This window comes from Aulonocara sp. 'chitande type north' Nkhata Bay, linkage group LG16, assembly GCF_057382095.1.
Source record: "Aulonocara sp. 'chitande type north' Nkhata Bay isolate Kocher_YH1m ecotype deep benthic linkage group LG16, A_spYH_male_GT1.1, whole genome shotgun sequence".
Lineage (NCBI taxonomy): Eukaryota > Metazoa > Chordata > Actinopteri > Cichliformes > Cichlidae > Aulonocara > Aulonocara sp. 'chitande type north' Nkhata Bay.
Genome location: NC_141359.1, coordinates 16,073,960 through 16,093,897, shown reverse-complemented (window position 1 = coordinate 16,093,897; position 19,938 = coordinate 16,073,960). Strand labels below are relative to the sequence as shown.

General features: G+C 41.6%; 1 protein-coding gene and 1 pseudogene across 2 annotated transcripts in view; both read left to right on the top strand.

Moving 5' to 3' along the window:
* Positions 1-1,661: 1,661 nt before the first annotated feature.
* On the top strand, positions 1,662-2,513 carry LOC147311210 (uncharacterized; annotated as a pseudogene). The gene is made up of 2 exons (XR_015125453.1): positions 1,662-1,859; positions 2,005-2,513. The product of XR_015125453.1 is annotated as an uncharacterized LOC147311210 (transcript).
* A 13,753-nt stretch (positions 2,514-16,266) lies between these two features.
* The window catches only part of kcnh3 (potassium voltage-gated channel, subfamily H (eag-related), member 3), a 190,446-nt gene continuing 186,774 nt past the window's right edge, over positions 16,267-19,938 (top strand). Inside the window, exon 1 of the mRNA XM_086265837.1 lies at positions 16,267-16,604. Coding sequence (XP_086121963.1) covers positions 16,529-16,604 — 76 coding nt within the window. The 5' untranslated portion in view covers positions 16,267-16,528. The remainder of the gene's footprint in view (positions 16,605-19,938) is intronic.

The following is a 19,938-nucleotide window of genomic DNA, read 5'->3' as shown; positions in this document are numbered from 1 at the left end:
TCTGCATTGACAGGAAATATTTTTTACCCAAAACTTTATTAGCAAGTATATACAGAACATCTTAATGTCAGGAATAAAAGGGAATAACAGTGGAGACATACTAAAAGAATAATAACAGAACAATAATACAAAATAAATATAATAGATAATCACAACTTTACATAACATTTCTGCAACATATCATTCATTTTAATTGCCTCTTTGTTTGCAAGTACTTTGACTGTGGTGCTGCATTGGAGAAGTTCTTGACAGACGTGATTAATATGTGGTTTGGTAAATATGATATTTTCCCAGGAGCAGCAGAAGTTGAATGAAGCAGGTGAAGTTTTTTTCATCAAAACATGATACAGTGCCCTCATTGAGTTATTTGTTAAGTTTTCTGCCTAATATAATGTTGTAAACAGTGATGGGAATAACAGCGTTACAAGTAACACTGTTACTAACGGCGTTACTTTTTTCAGTAACGAGTAATCGAACTAATTGCTATTTCTATCGTTACAACACCGTTACCGTTACTAACAAGAAAAATGCGGTGCGGATGCGTTACTATTTTTTCCATCTGTCTTCCGCTTACTGGGAGGTAGGAGGGCAAAAGAATCGCACGAGTGCTGCTGATTGGCTGGGTAAGAGTAAGGTAGTCATTGGAAAACCAATCAGTGGTAGACTTGGGCAGATGTTCACATACAAACAGATAGCACAGTAACAAAAATCAATGGATAATTCGAAGTTAGCATTTTTTTAAGTGGAGGTACAGACATTTTTCACTCAAAGAGATAAAAGGCAAGAATCTGTATGTAAAATGTAGCCTATGCCATGGAACAAAGTGCCTTTCCACATCAGTTACAAGCAATTCAAATCTTACGAAGCTCAACGGCACATGCTTCAACAAAACTGGTCGCCAAGAATGATGGTGTTGATGCTAGCAGGCACAGCTCAAACCCAGGTGAGGCTAACATGAGCTCAGCGAGCAATGGAGATGGAGTGACGCAATCCAAGCAGTCTAAGCTTGATTTCTCTTCTCCACAAACATCTGTGACTGTGACACAGACTGAATTAAACAAATTGATAGCCAGGTATGTCGTTGAGAACATGCTGCCTTTATCAACAGTCGAGTCAGATTCCTTCAAGTCTCTTATTGCCAAGATACCAGCAACATTCACTCACACTATGGCATGTCCCACAAAATAACATCAACTGTGATGGACAATGGCTCTAATTTTGTCAAGGCCTTCAAAAAGTACCAGCCAGTTTAGCAGGATGACTCTGAGAATGATGAGGATGAGGTAACTTTTACAAACAGTGTTGGTGATGATAATGACAATGATGATAATGTAGGTGTGATGATCACTCTGCCGCCACACCAGAGATGTGCATCGCACACATTAAGTCTTGTTTCTTGTAATGATGTTGACAAGTGGCTACTTTCACAAACAGAAACAAAGGCAGTATATAGAAGTGCTACCACAAAGTGAACAGGGTTATGGAACAAGGCCAGTCGTTCAACAGTGGCTGCAGAGACAGTGGATGGCATTATTGGAAAGAAACTGCTAGTTCCTTGCACTACAAGATGGAATTTGTTTTATGATTCCTTGCCTCAAATCTGTGAGATTTCTCTGGTTGAGCTGAACACCATCTTCTCCAAGTTTGGGTTGACCGCCATGACAGAGCGGGAACATCAGTTCATCAGGGAGTACTGCACTGCCATGAGGCCACTTACAGTGGACCTGGACATTCTTCAGGGAGAAGACAACACTTTTTATGGGATACTGCTACCCACACTGGAGACATTGATGTTTATGACCCTGGAGTTGAGCAGTGACCTGCAAATTCTTGAAAATCTTCCAGAGGCAGTCGTCACAGTAAGAACTTTAAAAAGAACAATTATGAAAAATTTAATGTCAAATGCAATATATTTTTAAAGATGCACATGATATATAATGTGGTGTGTGTGTTTATGTGTATAGATAGGTTGTATAATATATGCTTTACATACTTTACTTTCAGAAAACAAGATTTTCAGAGGTACTGGAAAGTGAAGATGCTCTCTTGGCTGCTGTGACTCTGCCCAAGTTCAAACTACATTGCCTGCGGACACAGGAAAGGAAAGACAAGGCCAAGGCAAGTCTGCTGGCAGGGTGCCGGAAAATTGTCCTTGACAAAGACCAGCGAGCAGGTACCAGCACACCAACATGCCAACTTAGCACAGACTCAACCACAGAGGATGACTTTTTTTCCTTTGAAGATGAGGACGACACCTCTACTACTGCAGAAAGTCAAGTCATAGATTATTTCAAATCAGGATCACATGGAATGGACTCTCTGAATAGATATGTACTGATAAGGAATATTTCACTCAGATACAATGCAGCCACGCCATCCAGTGCCCCAGTAGACACACTCTTTAGCCTTGGACTGTTTAGCTCGTCTTCTCTCCAAAGAGGAACAGACTCTCTGATGAGAAATATGAGAAGCTCCTTGTTTTGAGATACTACCACTGGTTTTTTAACGGCTAGGATGAATGGATGTGAGGGGTTTGTGGATGTGACAAATAAGAATTCTTCATGTTTTAAAAAAGCAGAGGACATACATATACATCTACTGCAAGAACTTCAAATAGATTGTAAATGGCCATGGAGTTGACACTTTGTATTACCTGATTACATTTTTATACCTTATAAAAACGTTTTAGTTTTATTATACAGTGTACTTTTTCAGTATTAAATTGAAATCACCTCAACTATTTACTTTTGCGTTGAAGAAAATACTTGTTTAGCCAGAGTTCTCTAAAGTTGTTACAGTTTGGCTCATTTAATTTGCACTACATTGCTAAAAGCATAATTTAATTTAATACTTATTTGATAGTCAGCTGCAGCCTGTTTGTTTTATTGTATTATTTATTACAAATTTTTTAAAAATAATTCTCTCTACAACTATAAAATATTATCTGATTGCTGTTTTGTTATATTATCACAGTAACATTTGAATAGTTTGTATACATATATATTAATGTTTACTGTTAGTTATTTCTGTTAGGTGCTTATTTACTTCAATTATATATTTAGTTTTATAACAGAGAGTTGCATATATGTTTTAGTATGTTCAAGTATGTTTAGTAATTTATTTTTTATTGTTTTAGTAACTTTGATTAAGGCTGGATTCAAGTTGTTTTACATATTTAAACATTTTTTAAAGAAACACAATATTTACTTTTCTTAGTAATTAATTACTTTTATGATATTGTAACTCAGTTACTAATTCAGTTACTTTTTTGAAGAAGTGACTAGTAACTGTAACTAATTACCTTTTCAAAGTAACTTGCCTAACACTGGTTGTAAATCATTATAACACATATATACACTAATAAAACAAATGATATATTTTACAGATGATTTTTTTAGTGTATAACTCATATTAAGAACATATTATAACTGAGAGAGACTATGTGAGGCGATCACCTAGCATACATTGTCACCTAAGACTCTGAAACTGAAATGCTAATGCAGGGCCTAAACTTCTGCAATGTCTTTAACTGGGTATATATTATCTAGGATTTTAAAATAAACTTTCTTAACTTTATTGCTTAAGCAAAATTTTCCTATATGTAGCCAAATTTAGTTCAGTTTAATTCCGTCTTTCCTGGGCTTTGCAGCACACCTCTTATTATTGTGTCAAACACCACTGAATATTCTTTGGGGGTAATGGGTAAATTAAACTTTGATAAAAAGCACAAAAATTGCCTGTTTTGCAGATGGCTGCTGGTTATTTGTGAATCGCCTAGGCCTCACCCAGAGAACCACCATCGCCACTTCCAGGACAACTGGATGGGCCTGGCCCTTTCCACACATCAGGGATCTTTATGATGTGGTGACTCGATGGCTACAACCTGGTCCCAGGTAAAGGGAGGCTGAGCTGGCTAAGCTCGTGGTGATGGAGCAATTCGTGGAGGGACTGCATTCATTTCTGGTCCATCAAACCCATCAAAGAGGCAGAGTGGGTGGAGGTTAGGTGTGTGCATGGGGACATTCATAAATATCTCATAGTACTGCCAGAAATGAACTACAAGGGCAAAACACAAAGAATTTAGGCCATGGTCAGAATCCCACCTGATGCATCCCTTAATTCTGGGAACAGATTGGTCGGGGTAAGAATTACCAACCAGCGCCAACACAGAGAGACGGAAAAAAGGGACAAGGGAGCAGGCGCGCAGGGAGGACCCTGGGGCTGGAACACACAGGCAACACATGTGAGGCAGATCAATGGAAAGAAAAGGGGAGGGAGAGCCAAGTCGGAAAGAATCAGGCAGCCTCCGGCCCCACTGCCCCACGTATTCAGTGCCACTCTCGACCCACCTGGTGACAAGAGGCAATACAGGAAAATAAAATAAACCTCCATATGACCAACCCACAAGTCTCGTAACCCCTATTCTCCCAGTTGATCCAGCAACGTGACTCACCAACAGCATCCCAACCTGCCCTTAACACCTACAGAGAGTCCTACTGTGCATTACATAGATATAGTTATGAGTTAAATGTGTCAATGTGTGCTAAACTAGTACTGTGCATTAAAAGAATCAAGACAGGTGATGTCCAAAACCAACCCCACGTCAGACACGGAAGTGGAGTCAGAGCCACCAATCCTGACTGAGATCTTGAAACTGCAAAACAGAATTGAAGAGTTAACGATAGAGCAATATAGAGACCCAATTAGAATTAATGATATGCTTAGAAAGGACAATTAAGAATATCCATTGTGGAATTCGATCACAGGCAAAATCAGCTTTCTAGAGTCATATCTAATAAGTTAATGAATGGAGACCATGTTTCAATAAACTGTGTCATACTTTTCTTTAAAGAGGCAGATACTCTTTCCATTGATATGTGCTCAATTAGGATATTCAACCAATGATTAATGCTCAGTGATTGTTTCTTTTTCCAGTTGATAAGTATTATTGGCTTTGAGTGTGGGTTTACCTTGTTTGGTTGGAAGACTAATTGAAGTTATGTGAATGAGTAAGCACAAATGAGGAGACAATGGGATTCTGCAGCCCAAGACAGAGGAAAGATTTTGAGTGCTGAACAGGTGAACACAGCCGTAGCGCATGAAAATATGTGCCTGCAGTGTTTTGAATACATTGAATACAAAGTCAAGCATGGAGATGGGTATGTATATTGATTTTGTGACAAAAATTTATTTATGTAGTTGAAAGAGAGTTTTTTTGTTTTTTGGGAAAAGAGGTGAGATGTCCTTTGCAAATGTAGGTGTTTGTACAGTTATGTGAAGCATAGGAAATCTTTTCTTAATTGCATTTTTAAGTTGTAGGTAGTAGAGAATATTTCTTTTGTCTAATATTTGAAACAGCTTAGAGACTGACATGAGCCTAGTATCTATAAAGGTGTGATGAAAATGTGAGATTCTTTTCTTCTCCCATGTTCTAAAGTGAAGAGTTGCTCTGTTAATCTGAAAATCTGGATTGTGCCAAATTGGAGATTATGCCAAAGAATTGCAATCCCAAGGGTTTTCCATCAAGCTGTTGAGGTGGAGATCAACTGTTTTTTGAAACTGTTATTGCATTTAAAAGAGTAAGAGAGGAAATTTGAGGTTGTTACAATCTATTTGTTCTAATTCTATCCAGGAGTTGTGGACTGGATTTGAGTTAATCAGTTTCATATTATATGGTATCTGGTTAGCTAAATAGTAATGTAAAAAAAACAATGATGCCCCACCAGAGCCCTGTTACATTTGTTTTTCTGGAGAGTTGAGATACCTTTTAGCTTTTCTGTTTTTCCAGTAGAATTTTATGATGTTGCAGATTTTAACATCCATGTAGTTGCTAAAAATAACCCCATCAGCACGGCATTTAATCTGTTATTAGACTCAACTATCTTCTCTCAAAATGGAAAAGAACCAGATTATTATCTTGTTAATAATTTTACCCCATCACTATATGTATGACTCTGGATACTGTAGCTCCTGTAAAACAAGAGAGCCTCAAGTCAGAGGTACTTGACTCCCTGGTATAACCCTCAAATGCACAACTTACAGCAGATAACTTTTAAGCTGGAGAGGAAATGATGTATCCCAAATTTAGAAGATCATCATTTGGCCTGAAAAAAATGGTTTGCTGCTTTATGAAAAAGCCCTCTGAAAAGCAAGAACATCTCAGTATTCATCACTGTTTGAAGAAAACCCTAGGTTTCTCTTCATGACTGTAGCCAGGCTAGAGAGAACCCCCCCCCCCACACACACACACACACACTCACACACTTTCTGTGAAGCAAATGATTTATGACACAGGACACAATATAGGAAGTAATAAAAAGTTATGACAGTCATAATATTTATGACATATGGTAAAAATATAATATTTTATAATGGAGTAATAATCATATGGCTCAATCATATGAATGATGTACCACAAGCCTTCAAACTGGTAGTAGTTAAACCCTTACTTAAAAAGCCATCTCTTGAGCGTGCTGCCTTAGCTAATTATAGGCCAGTCTCCAACTTTCCTTTCATCTAAAAATTCTTGAAAGAGTAGTTGTTGGGCTTCTCTCCACTGGATCTCTGTTAGATCCAGAATATAATATACTCTTTGTACTTTTAGCTTCTACTTTTTTACATCACACTGTGCACTTCAGGACATTCAAATATGAAAGGTTTTTTTAGAGAGTCAAACAGGAGCTTGTACTTACAATCATGTTACTGCTGAGTGATCTTATGAAGTGATAACTTTCAACCATGTAACCTGACAAATATTATTATTTTAGTTCATTGTCACAGACAGCTAAAGTTTTGAGCACTATGTGCTTTCATGTTTCATTTAAAATTCTTTAGTCCATCCACATAAATCCATCCACACACAGACTAAGGCTACGTCCACACGTACCCGGGTATTTTTGAAAACGCAGATTTTTCTATGCATTTGCACCTTTCGTTTTTGCATTTAGGTGTGGACGAGAAAAATGGAGAAAACAGAGAAAACGCAGTGTCAAAGGTGTGCGCCTTTTTTGACGTCGCACTGTGCGCCACGTTATTGTTTCGGTGAAATGAATTTCTACAATACTGTTACTGTTAATTGTACTCTCTGCAGTGTTTAAATGCTTACATATACACACACAGTTACTGTCCGAGGCTTCTAGACTTCTGATTGGCCAACATTTCTGCACGGTTGGGAATATATCGCCACCTGTTGCTTTGGCATGTTCCTAGCAGCGTTTTCCTTCATTTCTGCGTTTACGTGTGGACGGGATTATTTTTTAAAACGAAAACGGAAAATCTCCGTTTTCAAAAATACCCGTGTACGTGTGGACGTAGCCTAAATCGATTTTGAATTGCCCTGTACTTGAAAGAGATTTGATGGAGGAGGAACCGAGGGGAAAAGTTCTTCTTTTATATAAGGAACAAAACCAAAATGTCCATCACAGGAACTCAGAAAATAGTCCAACACAAAATGTCCATGAAAAGCACAAAACAGGTGGGCCAATAACAACCATGGGCTGCAGGGAATAGAGTCCAGAAACATAGTTCAGGGGGCCGACCCCGGTCCCGACAGTACAGGAGCCAAGGGGAAAGCATTTCAGGGGGCCGACCGTGCGGACGGCAACAGCAGCAACGTGGAAACAGTTCTGGGGGCCGACCGTGCGGGCGGCGACGGGGAAACAGTTGTGGGGGCCGACGACGACGGCGATGACGTCCAGCTGGTGGCCCAGAAAGTGCGGGGTGCAGAACGTGGCATCTTCTTGGACGGGGACAGCAGCAGCTTCTTGAACGTCCTCTATCTGCTGCAGGTTGAAGGCTCAGTCATCAGTGGAAACCTGGGAAGCATAACTCTCCCTGCATCTGTAATCACACAAGCAGCAAACAAACTTTAATAGATCTCTGTTGAATGCATCAGCTGATAATGTTATTGTGAGCCCTGCACCGCTGGCCCGGCCATTTATTTTTTAATGCACCTTCTCAGATTAATTCACTGCGTGTTGTGCCCAGGGCTGGACTGGGACCAAAAATCGGCCCAGGCATTTTGACTAGAGACCGGCCCACCAGGTATTAAAGCCATAAAGCCTTGGAATGAAAACGAACGCTGTTGTGACAATGATATACACTGTCTTGTTGGTATATGTATGATTTTCTATACATTTTACATCAAATTAAAATGTTAGTTGTAAGATTCAGATAATTATTTATTAAAAGCTAGACATTTTAAATGAGAATAAGAAAGAAAAGTATTTCTTTATGCCCCCCTTTCCCTGTTAATGCCCTACCTGCCCCCCTGGCAAAACTTTGCTAGACCCGCCCCTGCACAGTTACCAGCTGTCAGCTACCTAAAAAAGGATCCTGGTGTTATTTGTCTCTCAGAAACAGTTCATAACTTCCCTTCAACTCATTCATGTCACCTAAAAGGTAAACCTGTTTCTCCATCACCTGTTCAGCTCTGATGATCCAGTAAGGACATCTCCTGGTTTCATCTTCATGTTTCCCTCTCACCAGATAACCAAACCATATCATGACCAGCAGCTTTTACAGCTGTGGCTCCAGCAAACATCAGCTGATACTAGAAAGTAATATTAAATAAATTCTAACAACAGCTGATCAAGCTTAAACGTGCTGCTGTTGTTTAGCGCGACATCCGCTGGTTTCCTCTTTCTGGCGCAAAGTGGGCGATAAACAAACAAGAGAGAAAAGCTGATCAGCTGATCATTGATCAGTTTCATGATTGAAGTAGAAACGGGAGAGGGAGGGGGAGAGAATGAGCGAAGAAGAAGCAGCTGACAGCGTAAAGACAGAATAACTCCAGCTTTGTGTCTTTTTCCATTCTAGCTGAAGTACGGTACAAACTGTTCCTTTTCACCTCAATACGAAACGTGTAATATTTTCTCTGAATACGAGACGATTCCACTTTTTACCGAACGGTTGGCAACTCTACTAACTAACCTTATGAATAAAATAAAGTTCACTATCAGTAACATCATAGCACCCACCCAGCTGTATAGAAACTCTGTCATGCTAGCTAGTACGCAGTACAAGTTATTGACTGTAAAAATGAAAATGAACTACACCTAAACTTGGTTTATATCTGACCCAGCTAGACTGCAGGTCATAACTTCTTACCTGAAATTCAGCTCGGACCAGCGGCCGCCTCGGGTCTCTCCTCCTCCTGCTTCCCCTTTCCCTCATCCACCTGCTGGCCTCTGTAGAAGCTCTGCTATAGCCACCACTAAACAACTGACTTATTTTGACACATCAGCCAGCATCTGGCCAATTCACCACCTTTCATTGTTTATACGGTTACAAAAATAAATAAATACATAAAATGAAGTCATCGGCCCATAAAAACAAAAAATCACCATCGGCCCACCGGGCAAATGCCTGATGGCCAGTCTAGCTATGGTCGTGCCATCAGTTAACCCTTTAGCAAAATGAGGGATAGAAAACACCACGGCAATGGAGAAACAGTAGAGCAACAGATTTCCAGCTTACAGTAAATGGTGTTAGGAGGAAGGAGCACAAAGCTGAGCTTGTCCCTGCTAACTGGCGCTGCCAGATGGGTGGAGCTATGAAGTATGCTGTAGCTTTTGCTGTTGGAGCTGCGATTTGCTTGGGGAGCATGGGTACGGTGTGGCTTCTGGGTTCGGTGCTGATGTCTGTCGGCTTTTCGGCTAACTTGCTCAGCGTGTGGGTCCGTCTCAGAGTGACATGAGAGGAGCTGCTCATTCGCTGGTGGGCGACCCCGCTGGTTGGCGACCCCGCTGGTTGGCGACCCCACTGGTTTTTGCTGAAGTGGCGGGCCTCCGAAATCACTTCATAACTGGATTTATCAGAGATGAGCTGACTGGATGGATCAACGTAGCGGGCTGCATGTCGGATGGTGAGAAAACTGCTAGAAGGTTGTCAGCATTCGGCCTCTCTGAAGCGCCGGCGTGACTTTCAGTGTGTTTCTTTGATTGCTGGAGGAAAAGCAATGAACCCAGAGCTTGAGTAGTCATCTGATGCGCTGAGGGACGAGAGGACGATTGTAGTGAATGGAAGGGTGAGTAAAATTATGTTACTCCTGTGAGATAAGCTGTGTCTTCCAGTTCTGAACTGAAGAAGCCTCTCGGATGAGAGGCGAAACGTCTTCAAGCAACTTAAAGAAGTCCAGACGCTTTTCTTTGCAATCTCCTTTGACTTTCCAAAGGGACATTAAGAACTACAAAGTCTTTGTTTTCACAGAGACATGGCTGGACCCTTCCATCCCTGACGTGGCCATTGTCCCCGAGGAACTCTCCATTGACCACCAGGACAGAACAAAGGACTCTGGTAAATGTAGGGGAGGTGGCGTGTGCACAATGACCAACAAACGGTGGTGCACTGATGTACAGACAGTTTCGTCGGGGTGCTCTCCTGATCTTGAACACCTTATGATCAGATGAGGTCCCTTTTATCTGCCCAGGGAGTTTACGGGGGTATTCTGTACTGCTGTTTATATCCCAACCCCCACGCTGAAACCACACAGGCACTGGACGAACTGTTTGATATTATCAACCAGCAGGAAACGTTACACTTGGAGACTGCTTTTATCATTGCTGGCGACTTGAAGAAAGTTCTGCCGAAGTTTTACCAGCACTTAAACTTTCCAACGCGTGGTGAGAACATCTTAGACCATGTTTATTCTCCATACGCACATGCCTACAAAGCCCGCCCCGACCTGCCTTTGGAAAATCAGATCACTCCCCGGTTCTCCTGCTGCCAGCCTATAGGCAGAAGCTGAAAAGCAACCAGCCCATGACATTCAGTTCAACGCTGGACCGACCAATCAGACAGTGGCCTGCATCACTGCTTCAGCATCACAGACTCGGAAGTCTTCTGGGCTGCCGCTGACAACAATGTCAACAATTAATCTGAGTACGTAACAGACTTTATTCACAAATGCGTCAATGACGTTGTACCACGGGCTATTGTATGAACCCTACCCCAACCAGAAGCCATGGGTTGACAGAGAGGTCTGCGCAGCGCTCAGAGCACGGACTGCGGGCTTTAAATCTAGAGACCCAGATAAATACAAAACATCCCAGTATGCACTCAGGAAAGCAATAAAGACGGCCAAGGGACAGTACAAAGACAAGGTGGAACTCTGCTACAGCAACTCCAACACCAATAACATATAGAGTGATCTGAACACCATCACAGACTACAAAGGAAACAGCGGCAGAGTCAGGGAGGTAACTGCTTCTCTACCTGATGAGATTAACACCTTCTATGCACTCTTTGATAAACATATATCTCAGGAGCTTTTGCTGGAAGAGGAGAGCTGCCCTCTTCAAATATCTCAGGCAGTCGTGTGTAAATACTTCAGGAAAGTAAACACTCGAAAAGCTCTTGGACAAGACAACTTTCCAGGTCGGGTTTTCAAAGCATGTGCCCATGAGCTGGCAGGTGTCTTCACAGACATTTTTAACCTTTCCCTGCTCCAGTCTGCTGTCCCAAAATGATTTAAGAGGACAACCACCATCCCTGTCTCTAAGAAAATTAATGTGAGCTGCCTAAATGACTATGATGGAGTTACTAAGCTAGCATACGAATCTGTTCTTGTTTATAAAGCCTGCGTACACATGGCGGCGTTTGAGTGAGCAATTGTGTCCACTAGAGGGTGGTGTTGACTCACAAATGAGGGAATTGGCCTAAATTGATTATGATTCTGTGTCTATGAAACCTGTTATGTTATTATGCTAAGCTCCTTCCTGTTATCTGGTTCTGTCCATTTGTAATCTGGTATGGTGTTCTCTGTAATACTGAAGTGTGAGAAATGCTAAACAAGAGAGAGAGATGTTTATGTTATTTCTTATTTGTATTAATTGCAGAACCACATCCTTACTTGCCAGCGAGAGTGTGTGTTGGTGTTGAACATGGGCTCGTGGTAAATAAAGGTCTTCCACTCTGACATCATTCCCCGTCTCTGACCGGACGTTATTACCAGGGAACAGTACCGAATCATGTTTCAGAGATAGTGGTCCAGGGCGTCCGCTATAACAGTCACCCCTTAACTCTGTTTTGTCCTTCTCCCTTAGATCGCTCAAGTACGCCACCAGCCCCCAGCTCTGTGCTTTCGTTTTCTCCTCATCATCGTACATTTACCCTGTCACTGTAAATAAACCTCACTCACTGCACTCCCGAGTCTCTGTGTGTTTCTGCCACGAGTCCACCCTTTAGAGTCACCTAACATTCACAAGTAGACATCAAATGTGGTCATCACTGTAGCCTGTGCAAGAGTCTTTTATCATTATTAAATTTTGTGCTGAGATTAATTTGGTGAAGAATAGTGTGTTATGTTTTTTCCCCCTATAACACATGGGCAGTTTGATACATGTGCTACATTTACATGTGTTAGCATTATCAGTGAGTGTTATCTGGTTTGCCTGGTATTTGTCTTCTGATGTGTTGGTAACTGAATTGGCTCAAACGCTTCACAGCACAGTCTTTGTAAGCTTCTTATTAACAGAAAAGAGGCAAAGCCGTGATCAAACAGCATCAAAACCAGATTCAGAATAATTAACTTTATAAAGTAGTTCTTCACCATCCTGATTAACTGCCATGCCCCAGGGCTGCCACAAACGTACATACACTCACCGGAGAGACAGAGAGACATTGAGAGATGCTCAGAGTATCTCTCTATCCATTCTATGGGGAAAACACTTTGATGTAGAGAGGTCAGAGGAGACTGCTTTGAGTTGATAGGAAGACAACAGTAACTCAGTAACCACTTGTTACAACCAAGCTATGAGGAAGTGCACCGGTCAAAACAACACATTGAACATTGGAGCAGTTGGGCTACAGCTGCAGAAGACCACACTCATGTCAGCTAAGAACAAGCAACTGAGACTACAGTTTACACAGGTTCAAGATCAAGATCCACATAATGTTGTCTGGACTTCTGAGTCTTGATTTCAGCTGCAACATTGTAGGGCTGTAGGGTTAGAATAAGGTATAAACCAACTGATCATAGTTTAAACACTGCAGCCTACCTGAGTATTGCTAACCGTGTCTGTCCCATTAAGACTACAGTGCACCTGTAGTCTTAATGGGACAGTCAGCTTACAGTACTCAAATGGCCTCCACAGTCACTCGAGCAGCTTTGGGTTAAAGTTGGAGCAGGAGATTTACATCATGGATGTGGAGCCAAAATATTTACAGAAAATGCACTAAGATGGACCAAAATCTCTCAGGAATGTTTCCAGGACATTGTTGAATGTATGCCACAAAACATTACGACAGTTCTGAAGGCAAAATAGGGTCCAACCTGGTACTAGCAAAATGTACCTAATGAAGTAGCCAGCGAGAGTGTGTTTCAGTGTTAATGGTGTCTTCACAGACCAGCAGAATCGTATGCTTTGTCACAGTCCATCTCAAACTAGCTAATTAATTATTGGCTCTACATCCACGAGGGCCACAGGAGGCAGTTTTAACTTGCATGGGTGGATGCAGAGACAAACTCTGTAAACTGACAGTGATTTCCATTTGTTCTGAAGTCCACTAATTTCCACTTCAGACACAGGCCTGTTTTTATTCTTGAGGACCTTAAGATCACAGCCTGGTTTTCAGCCTCAGTGTTTTCATGATAATATGAAGCACTTATGATAATATCACCAATTTTACAGTACCAAATGTTATTCTTTTTATTTTTATTATGTGTTCACACAGCATTTCACAGAATTACAAACCCATCTTTTTCCTCAAAGACATGCTCTATGAGACATCTATAGAACATCCAGCTTGTGACATGGAAACCAAAATCAGTATGCTATTATGAAGGATGTGTCAAAATGCAGAGGAATAGGAAGAGAGGAGGCTTAGGAGAGTTCATGATTCATGAAGCAGATGGAGGGTTTGTGCTTGCACCCTTGTTGGCCACAGACAGAATATACAAACCATGGTGAGAGACGATGTCTACACATAAGCATTCCTTTAGAAGTGACCACCTCCTTCGCTCCATGTTTTGCCATTTACTGTTTGTGTGATTTAAATAATGTCTTAACTCCTCTCTTCTCGTATCTTTACCTTACTGCCTCCTCTGTGAGGTACAAAGACAGTTTGTGCCATGTTACAGAAGAAGTCACAGTCAGCGAGGACAGTAACATTTCTTTGGCATTATTTTCATTCACAGTAATTTAGCTCGGTCATATTATTATACATCGTGCTTGTGTTTTGAGCCTAATGTTGCATCTTCCTTTGCATCTCCCTGCATTTTATAGAATATTAAACGTTATCAATTAAATCCATGGTCTACTGAGCAAGGAAAAATGATCCGATTACCGACCTCCACCTACTGCATCCTGTGCACTGTGTATTTACCCTGCCGCCATCAAGCACCCATTATAATAACACAGAGAGCAGGATAGAAAGAGCAGCTTCATCGCTCCTGTTGCAGGACCAATCAGGACAGCGATACCTGGCATCATGTTTTCTACATGTCACAATGAAATTTTACTCCAATGAAAGTTAAACTTTGAAAGACTGGCAGGCAAACAAAGCTGTAGACTATCAGTAGGCAAGACCAAGGTGTATGAGCAAAGCATGCAGTTTGTGCTTGGCTTTTGTAGCAGAGGGCTGATTGCTAGATGACTGGCATGTAGGTTGATTACTGATTACTGTGCTCAGAGAGGGTGGGCTGAGATAAAAGAGTGAGAGCAGAGAAACAGAGAAACCAAACCAAAAATGTGACAGACACACCTCGGTCAAGGAAATGTGGAAAACAAGAACAACAAAAACATTTGGTTCCATCTTCACAGGAAACATTAGTGGTTGAATAATACTGCACGAGTCTCTCTGATCATTTTTTGAATCTGGAGGTGTCTGGGAGAGAGATATCTGTCCTAGATAGCACATGGTCAGCATTGTCATGTTCCAAAAGGAAATTATTACTTATATTAATTTTACCATGAACAGCAAGAGGTAAAATGTTACACGGCATATTTATTAGTTTTATATTGTGTTTTATTTATATTTTATATTGTAAGTAATAAACGTGAAATGCTAAAACTTCAAATACTGTACTCTATCCATCATTTTCCTGCCACTTATCAAGGCCACGGGGACACCTCGGCATTCCCAAGTCAGCGTGTCCTGGTCCACCTGCTCTGGACACAGCTGAAAGACCTCACCTTGACGAACCAGATGCTCGAACCACCTAATGTGGCTTTTTTCAATGTGCAGGAAACATGTTTTAATGTAAGAACTGATCTGATTCTATCTTATCGTGATGTGTTAGTGAGGCACATGAAACATGATTTGGGCCACTGGGGGGAAAAGTGAGGGTGCGTTTTGTTTTTTTCTGAGATGAATTCTGAAAGAGATAAAAGTCAGAATTCTGACTTTTTCCTCAGAGTTCTCGACAAAAAAGGAAACCCTCCCTTTTCCCCCTCAGACGTTTTGTGAAACTTGAGATTTGAGAGTGAAATGTTTCGAGAAATGTTTCTTAGGAATTCTGAAAAACTACAAACGAAATCGGGTTAACAAGGTTAAGACTGATTATGCTTTTCCAAGAAAAGTGACAGATTCAACAAAAGGACTTAGGATACAGAATTTGGTTTCAGATAATAAAATTTGTACTACAGTAATTCAGACAAGATACTATCCGGTTAACTTGCGCTGTTCCACCAGGAGATGGCGGAAGTAGACTTTAATACGAGATCTGAGCTTCCTTCCGCTGTATTCAACTGCACGCATCCATGCGGTCTGAGGAAACCCAAGAGCGAGCGGAACAGTCCAGTTATCTTGTATCCTGATTGATAGCACCCTTATGAAACGTTAAAGCCAGAAATACAATGTGCAGGTCTTTCCGTGTTCATTTCTAACTTTAGGAACCGGATTCATAAAGACACTGTAAGATGCGCAAAGATGCCTTTTGTGTAATCCAGCCTCCAGCACTTACACAGCCTCCGCAGGGCTCGCTTCCATCAAACAGCAAACGGAGCGTTTCTCCCCCACCCAACAGGTAGCTGCGTTTAATTGGATTTTACAGATCATATCGAGGAAAAGGCCACTGGCTTCCAAACCAGTCTCTTTTTTGTTTCCCACCTCCACTTTGAAACAGGACCACGGCTTGGCAAGGACCCGAAAGGCGTCATGTGACTCGGCATCTGCTCTCAGTTGTGGCAAGATAACAACGCAGAGAGGGAGAGAGAGAGAGTTGAGGAGGAGCTTGCAGCTATAAGATTACCTCCACTCACCATCAGCACCAAAACTTGCATCCATCCTTGTCTCGTAACAGCGCGCGCGCACACTGGCGTTTTTATTTGTTTGGTTGTTTCACCCCCGTTGGGAGGTGCACAGGTGCATCCCACGGTTAAGACTCGCTCTGTGCTGAGTTGATTATGGTCACAACCCCCGCGGTGCCAAGGTGGAGCCACCGCGCGTATCTCGAATCGGTGCGCTTCTCCAGGGGCTGGGATGCGCACCGGGCACCTCTCGCTTCCTGCCGAGTTTCGGGTCTGAGCAGGAGTCAAGCGCTGCCCCAGGGCGCAGAGGCAGGAGGACCCAGTCTACCCGGAGCAGGATGCCAGTAATGAGAGGGCTACTGGCCCCGCAAAACACCTTCCTGGACACCATAGCCACCCGCTTCGATGGCACCCGTGAGTAACAAGCAGGAGCTCTCTGATGAGCTCATTATCTCGTGGCTATTACACGCAGTTAAACCGTGTTCTTGATAGAAAACAACGGTGCAATATTAATCTTTATGTGACTGATATACATTTAGGAGTATTTTCCACGTATGCAACTTTAAAAGTAAAAACAAATATGTGCGCTTCTCTCCGCCACATGTATCCGTCTAAATAGTGACGTGCTCTAGGAAAACGTTTTCTCAGAGCCACTGATGGAAAATTTGCGTGATGGCTTTAAGTTCCATAGTAACAGTTTTAGTCTTATACTCTTTGCTTCTAAGAAATGAAGTGGGATTAGTTTAATTCAGTTTTATTTCGTGCTGTAGTTTTTTCTATTGTGGACACTGTGTCCAAGCTTAACTCTGTGTCATCTGCATGTTTTAGTGATGCAGTTTTAGCAGAAAGGTTCCCCAGAGCGTTTGCACTTCACACCCAGGATGAGCACACGGGAGTCCTGCCTTAGTTTGATCTCTGTCATAGCACTCTATTCTGTTCAAGCACAATAGAGATGCCGGGGAGAGAGAGGAGGCAGGATGCACAGGCCAGTTATTTTTTTCTGTCTTTGGCAAGAGTGTCTTGTGAACAGATGCAATGAGCAGCCCGTGTGTGTTTGGGCCCATGCTGGGTAGGTAGGCGGGTGAGAGATTATATCGTGTTTGGGGTGTTCAGTTCTCCCTTTTTTTGTTTTAGTTTTTTGCATCAATTATTCAGGGTGATTGGAGTTTATGTGAGACTGTGAGCGGTGGTGAGCCAGTGACTTCAATAAACCAGTTATGTGTGACAGCGGGATAGAAAAGATTATGGGACCAGGCAGGGAGCAAGAAGCTCAAAGGCAGATCCTGATCTCAATCAAGGTTTTTCTAACTCCTCTCCCTTCCTCTCCTGTTTGGACATTTAAAATCTCTCACTTTAAAGTATACACGAGTCTTCATGAAGTGTGAGAAGAAAGGTTACAAAGTCTCCTAGCGCTGTATCGTGGAGCTCCACATTATTCATAGGAAACACTTAGAGCACACGCAGGCCACACATTGGCTGACACCGAAATTTTAAGGACTCCGCTCACGCCCTCGTTGTCTAAAGAAGAAATAGTCTAAGTGGAACTGTTTCCCTGTGAGCGGCTAAAACACAGGCCTTCCACTTGCCGAGGTGCTGATAATTACACATTTCCAGTCGTACTGGTGAAGCCATTGTAATTAACACGAATGGATGTCAAGAATTCATTGTGGCCTTTCTGCCTGTCAGAGGAGCTTGTGGGAGGCAGGGAGGGCAGGATGGGAGAGTGTGTGTCGCTACTCCTGTGGAAGAGGGAGACATTTCAGACGTCTAAATATAAATCCATTTGGGTTCTGGCTGTGACACAGGTGCAGATATGTGTTTTTTTTAAACGGTATGGCATTAGCTCCTCATTAAAACCGACACTGGTGCGAATGGGAGAAGGCCACCCAAGCGTCTCTCTGTAGAGGTGATGGAAGCTTTGTGTCTGAGTGAATACTGGTGTGTTGATGTGTTTCTGTGAAAAGCCATTTTGTTGGGAGCTGAATTAAATGGCAATAACAATTACTTGTAAATGCCATTCATCCCTGCTAGAGTGATATCTGAAAGCACTTTATTTTCTGTTGTTCAAGACTGTTTGCTTTGTGCGGCTGCACCACTGTTTTAGCAGACTCCGTGCCAAATGTGGCAAAGCCACTAATGCACTTCCAGTAGTCCCTTCAGTTCAGAGCAGGAAAGGCTGTTGAAGACACACCCTGGAGAGAACGGAAAGTGTACATAGCCAATCCATACTGGCCTCACTGACAACACAAAAACCTCTTTGCCACAATTTTTAAATTTGCACAAGTGGAATAATTTTAATGTATTGTGACATTGGGCATAACAAAGGCTGGTAGGTAAACAGTTTTGTGAGGAAGCAGCATGTATAGAGCCAAATGCTCTGGACAACCCTTGTTTTTTGGACACCTTGGGTTTGGCCAATTACCTGCTTTGACTTGGTTGAAAGAAATGTATTGCTTGCAGATTATCGTCTCATGGCTGAACGCTTAATAAGATCAGTGCTGCACTAGGCCCATAATAATCAGTCATTTCATCGACAGGGCTCTTCTACATTGCCGATAGAAAATTTGCATATGTTACAATAGGAGAATGCCCAAACCAATAAAAGGAATGACTGCAGTTTTAAAATCTAAATCTGCTGCGCATTTTAATGTAACATGATGTATGACACAAGCAGGGCCGGATTTACTTCATTTTTGGGACCCACTTTTTTAAGCAGGTGCTCTTATCAGCTTGGCTAGATGAAGCAAAGTATTTTAATATGCCAATCTGCTTCTGACAGGTTCCAGAAGCAGATATGTGATTGTTTAAACAATCAAGAAACGTAAATCGATTTAAATAGGAAGCTTTGAGATGTGAGTCGTTACCTTCTTTGTCTTAAATGTACTCCAACCTTTGCTACAGTACGTGAACAAGAACTGTATTTAATGCATCCGTCACATTACAGCTGACTGCTTAATAAAACCGGCCTTTGCAACAGGTCTGCAACAGTTAGTCAGTTTACTGACTGGTCTCTTGACAGAGGATTAATTGTCCACTTTTTCAATAATCAGTTAAATTGATCTAGTTATTCATCAAACTCATTGGGATCAACCCAAAGTTTGCTATTATATGCTTTTAAAAAAAACCCTCTAATTTGAAGATTTCAACTTGCTTAAAAAAAAAAAAACACTTCTCAAAATTTTTCTTACAGTTAATTGAAAACAGCAAATAAAAAAAACTTGCAGGCCCAATCTTCACTCAAGACAGTTGTCCCATTCATTTCTATCTGAAATATTTTACTGATTAGCCTCACATAACAAAATTGAGCTACTTCATCCAAAGTGTAAAACAACAAGATTTTGTATACTTTAGGTAATTTTTGTGCATTTGACACTGAAGATGTGTTGCTGATGTTCTCGTCTGCTGGCAGTAGATGAAGGAGTTCAAACAATTAAAGAGACAGATTCCATCTAGATATAAGAACAGACATGATGTCACACACATATGGGCTCGGGGTGCTGCATCCCACTGCAGACATCAAAGCTTCTGAATCATACACTTGGAGGAAGGTTATTATTTATAGACCACTGTCGTGGTGAATGCTGTAGCCAACAGCTCTCAAACAGCATGACGGAAAGAACATACAGAGTCACACGTTTTAAACACATTTGTCAAATGATCTGTGATTTAATGTTTGTTTTTTCATTTTGTCATTCATGGATTCTTGCAATCGTTATCATTGAGATTTTTTGGAATTTTTAATATAGAG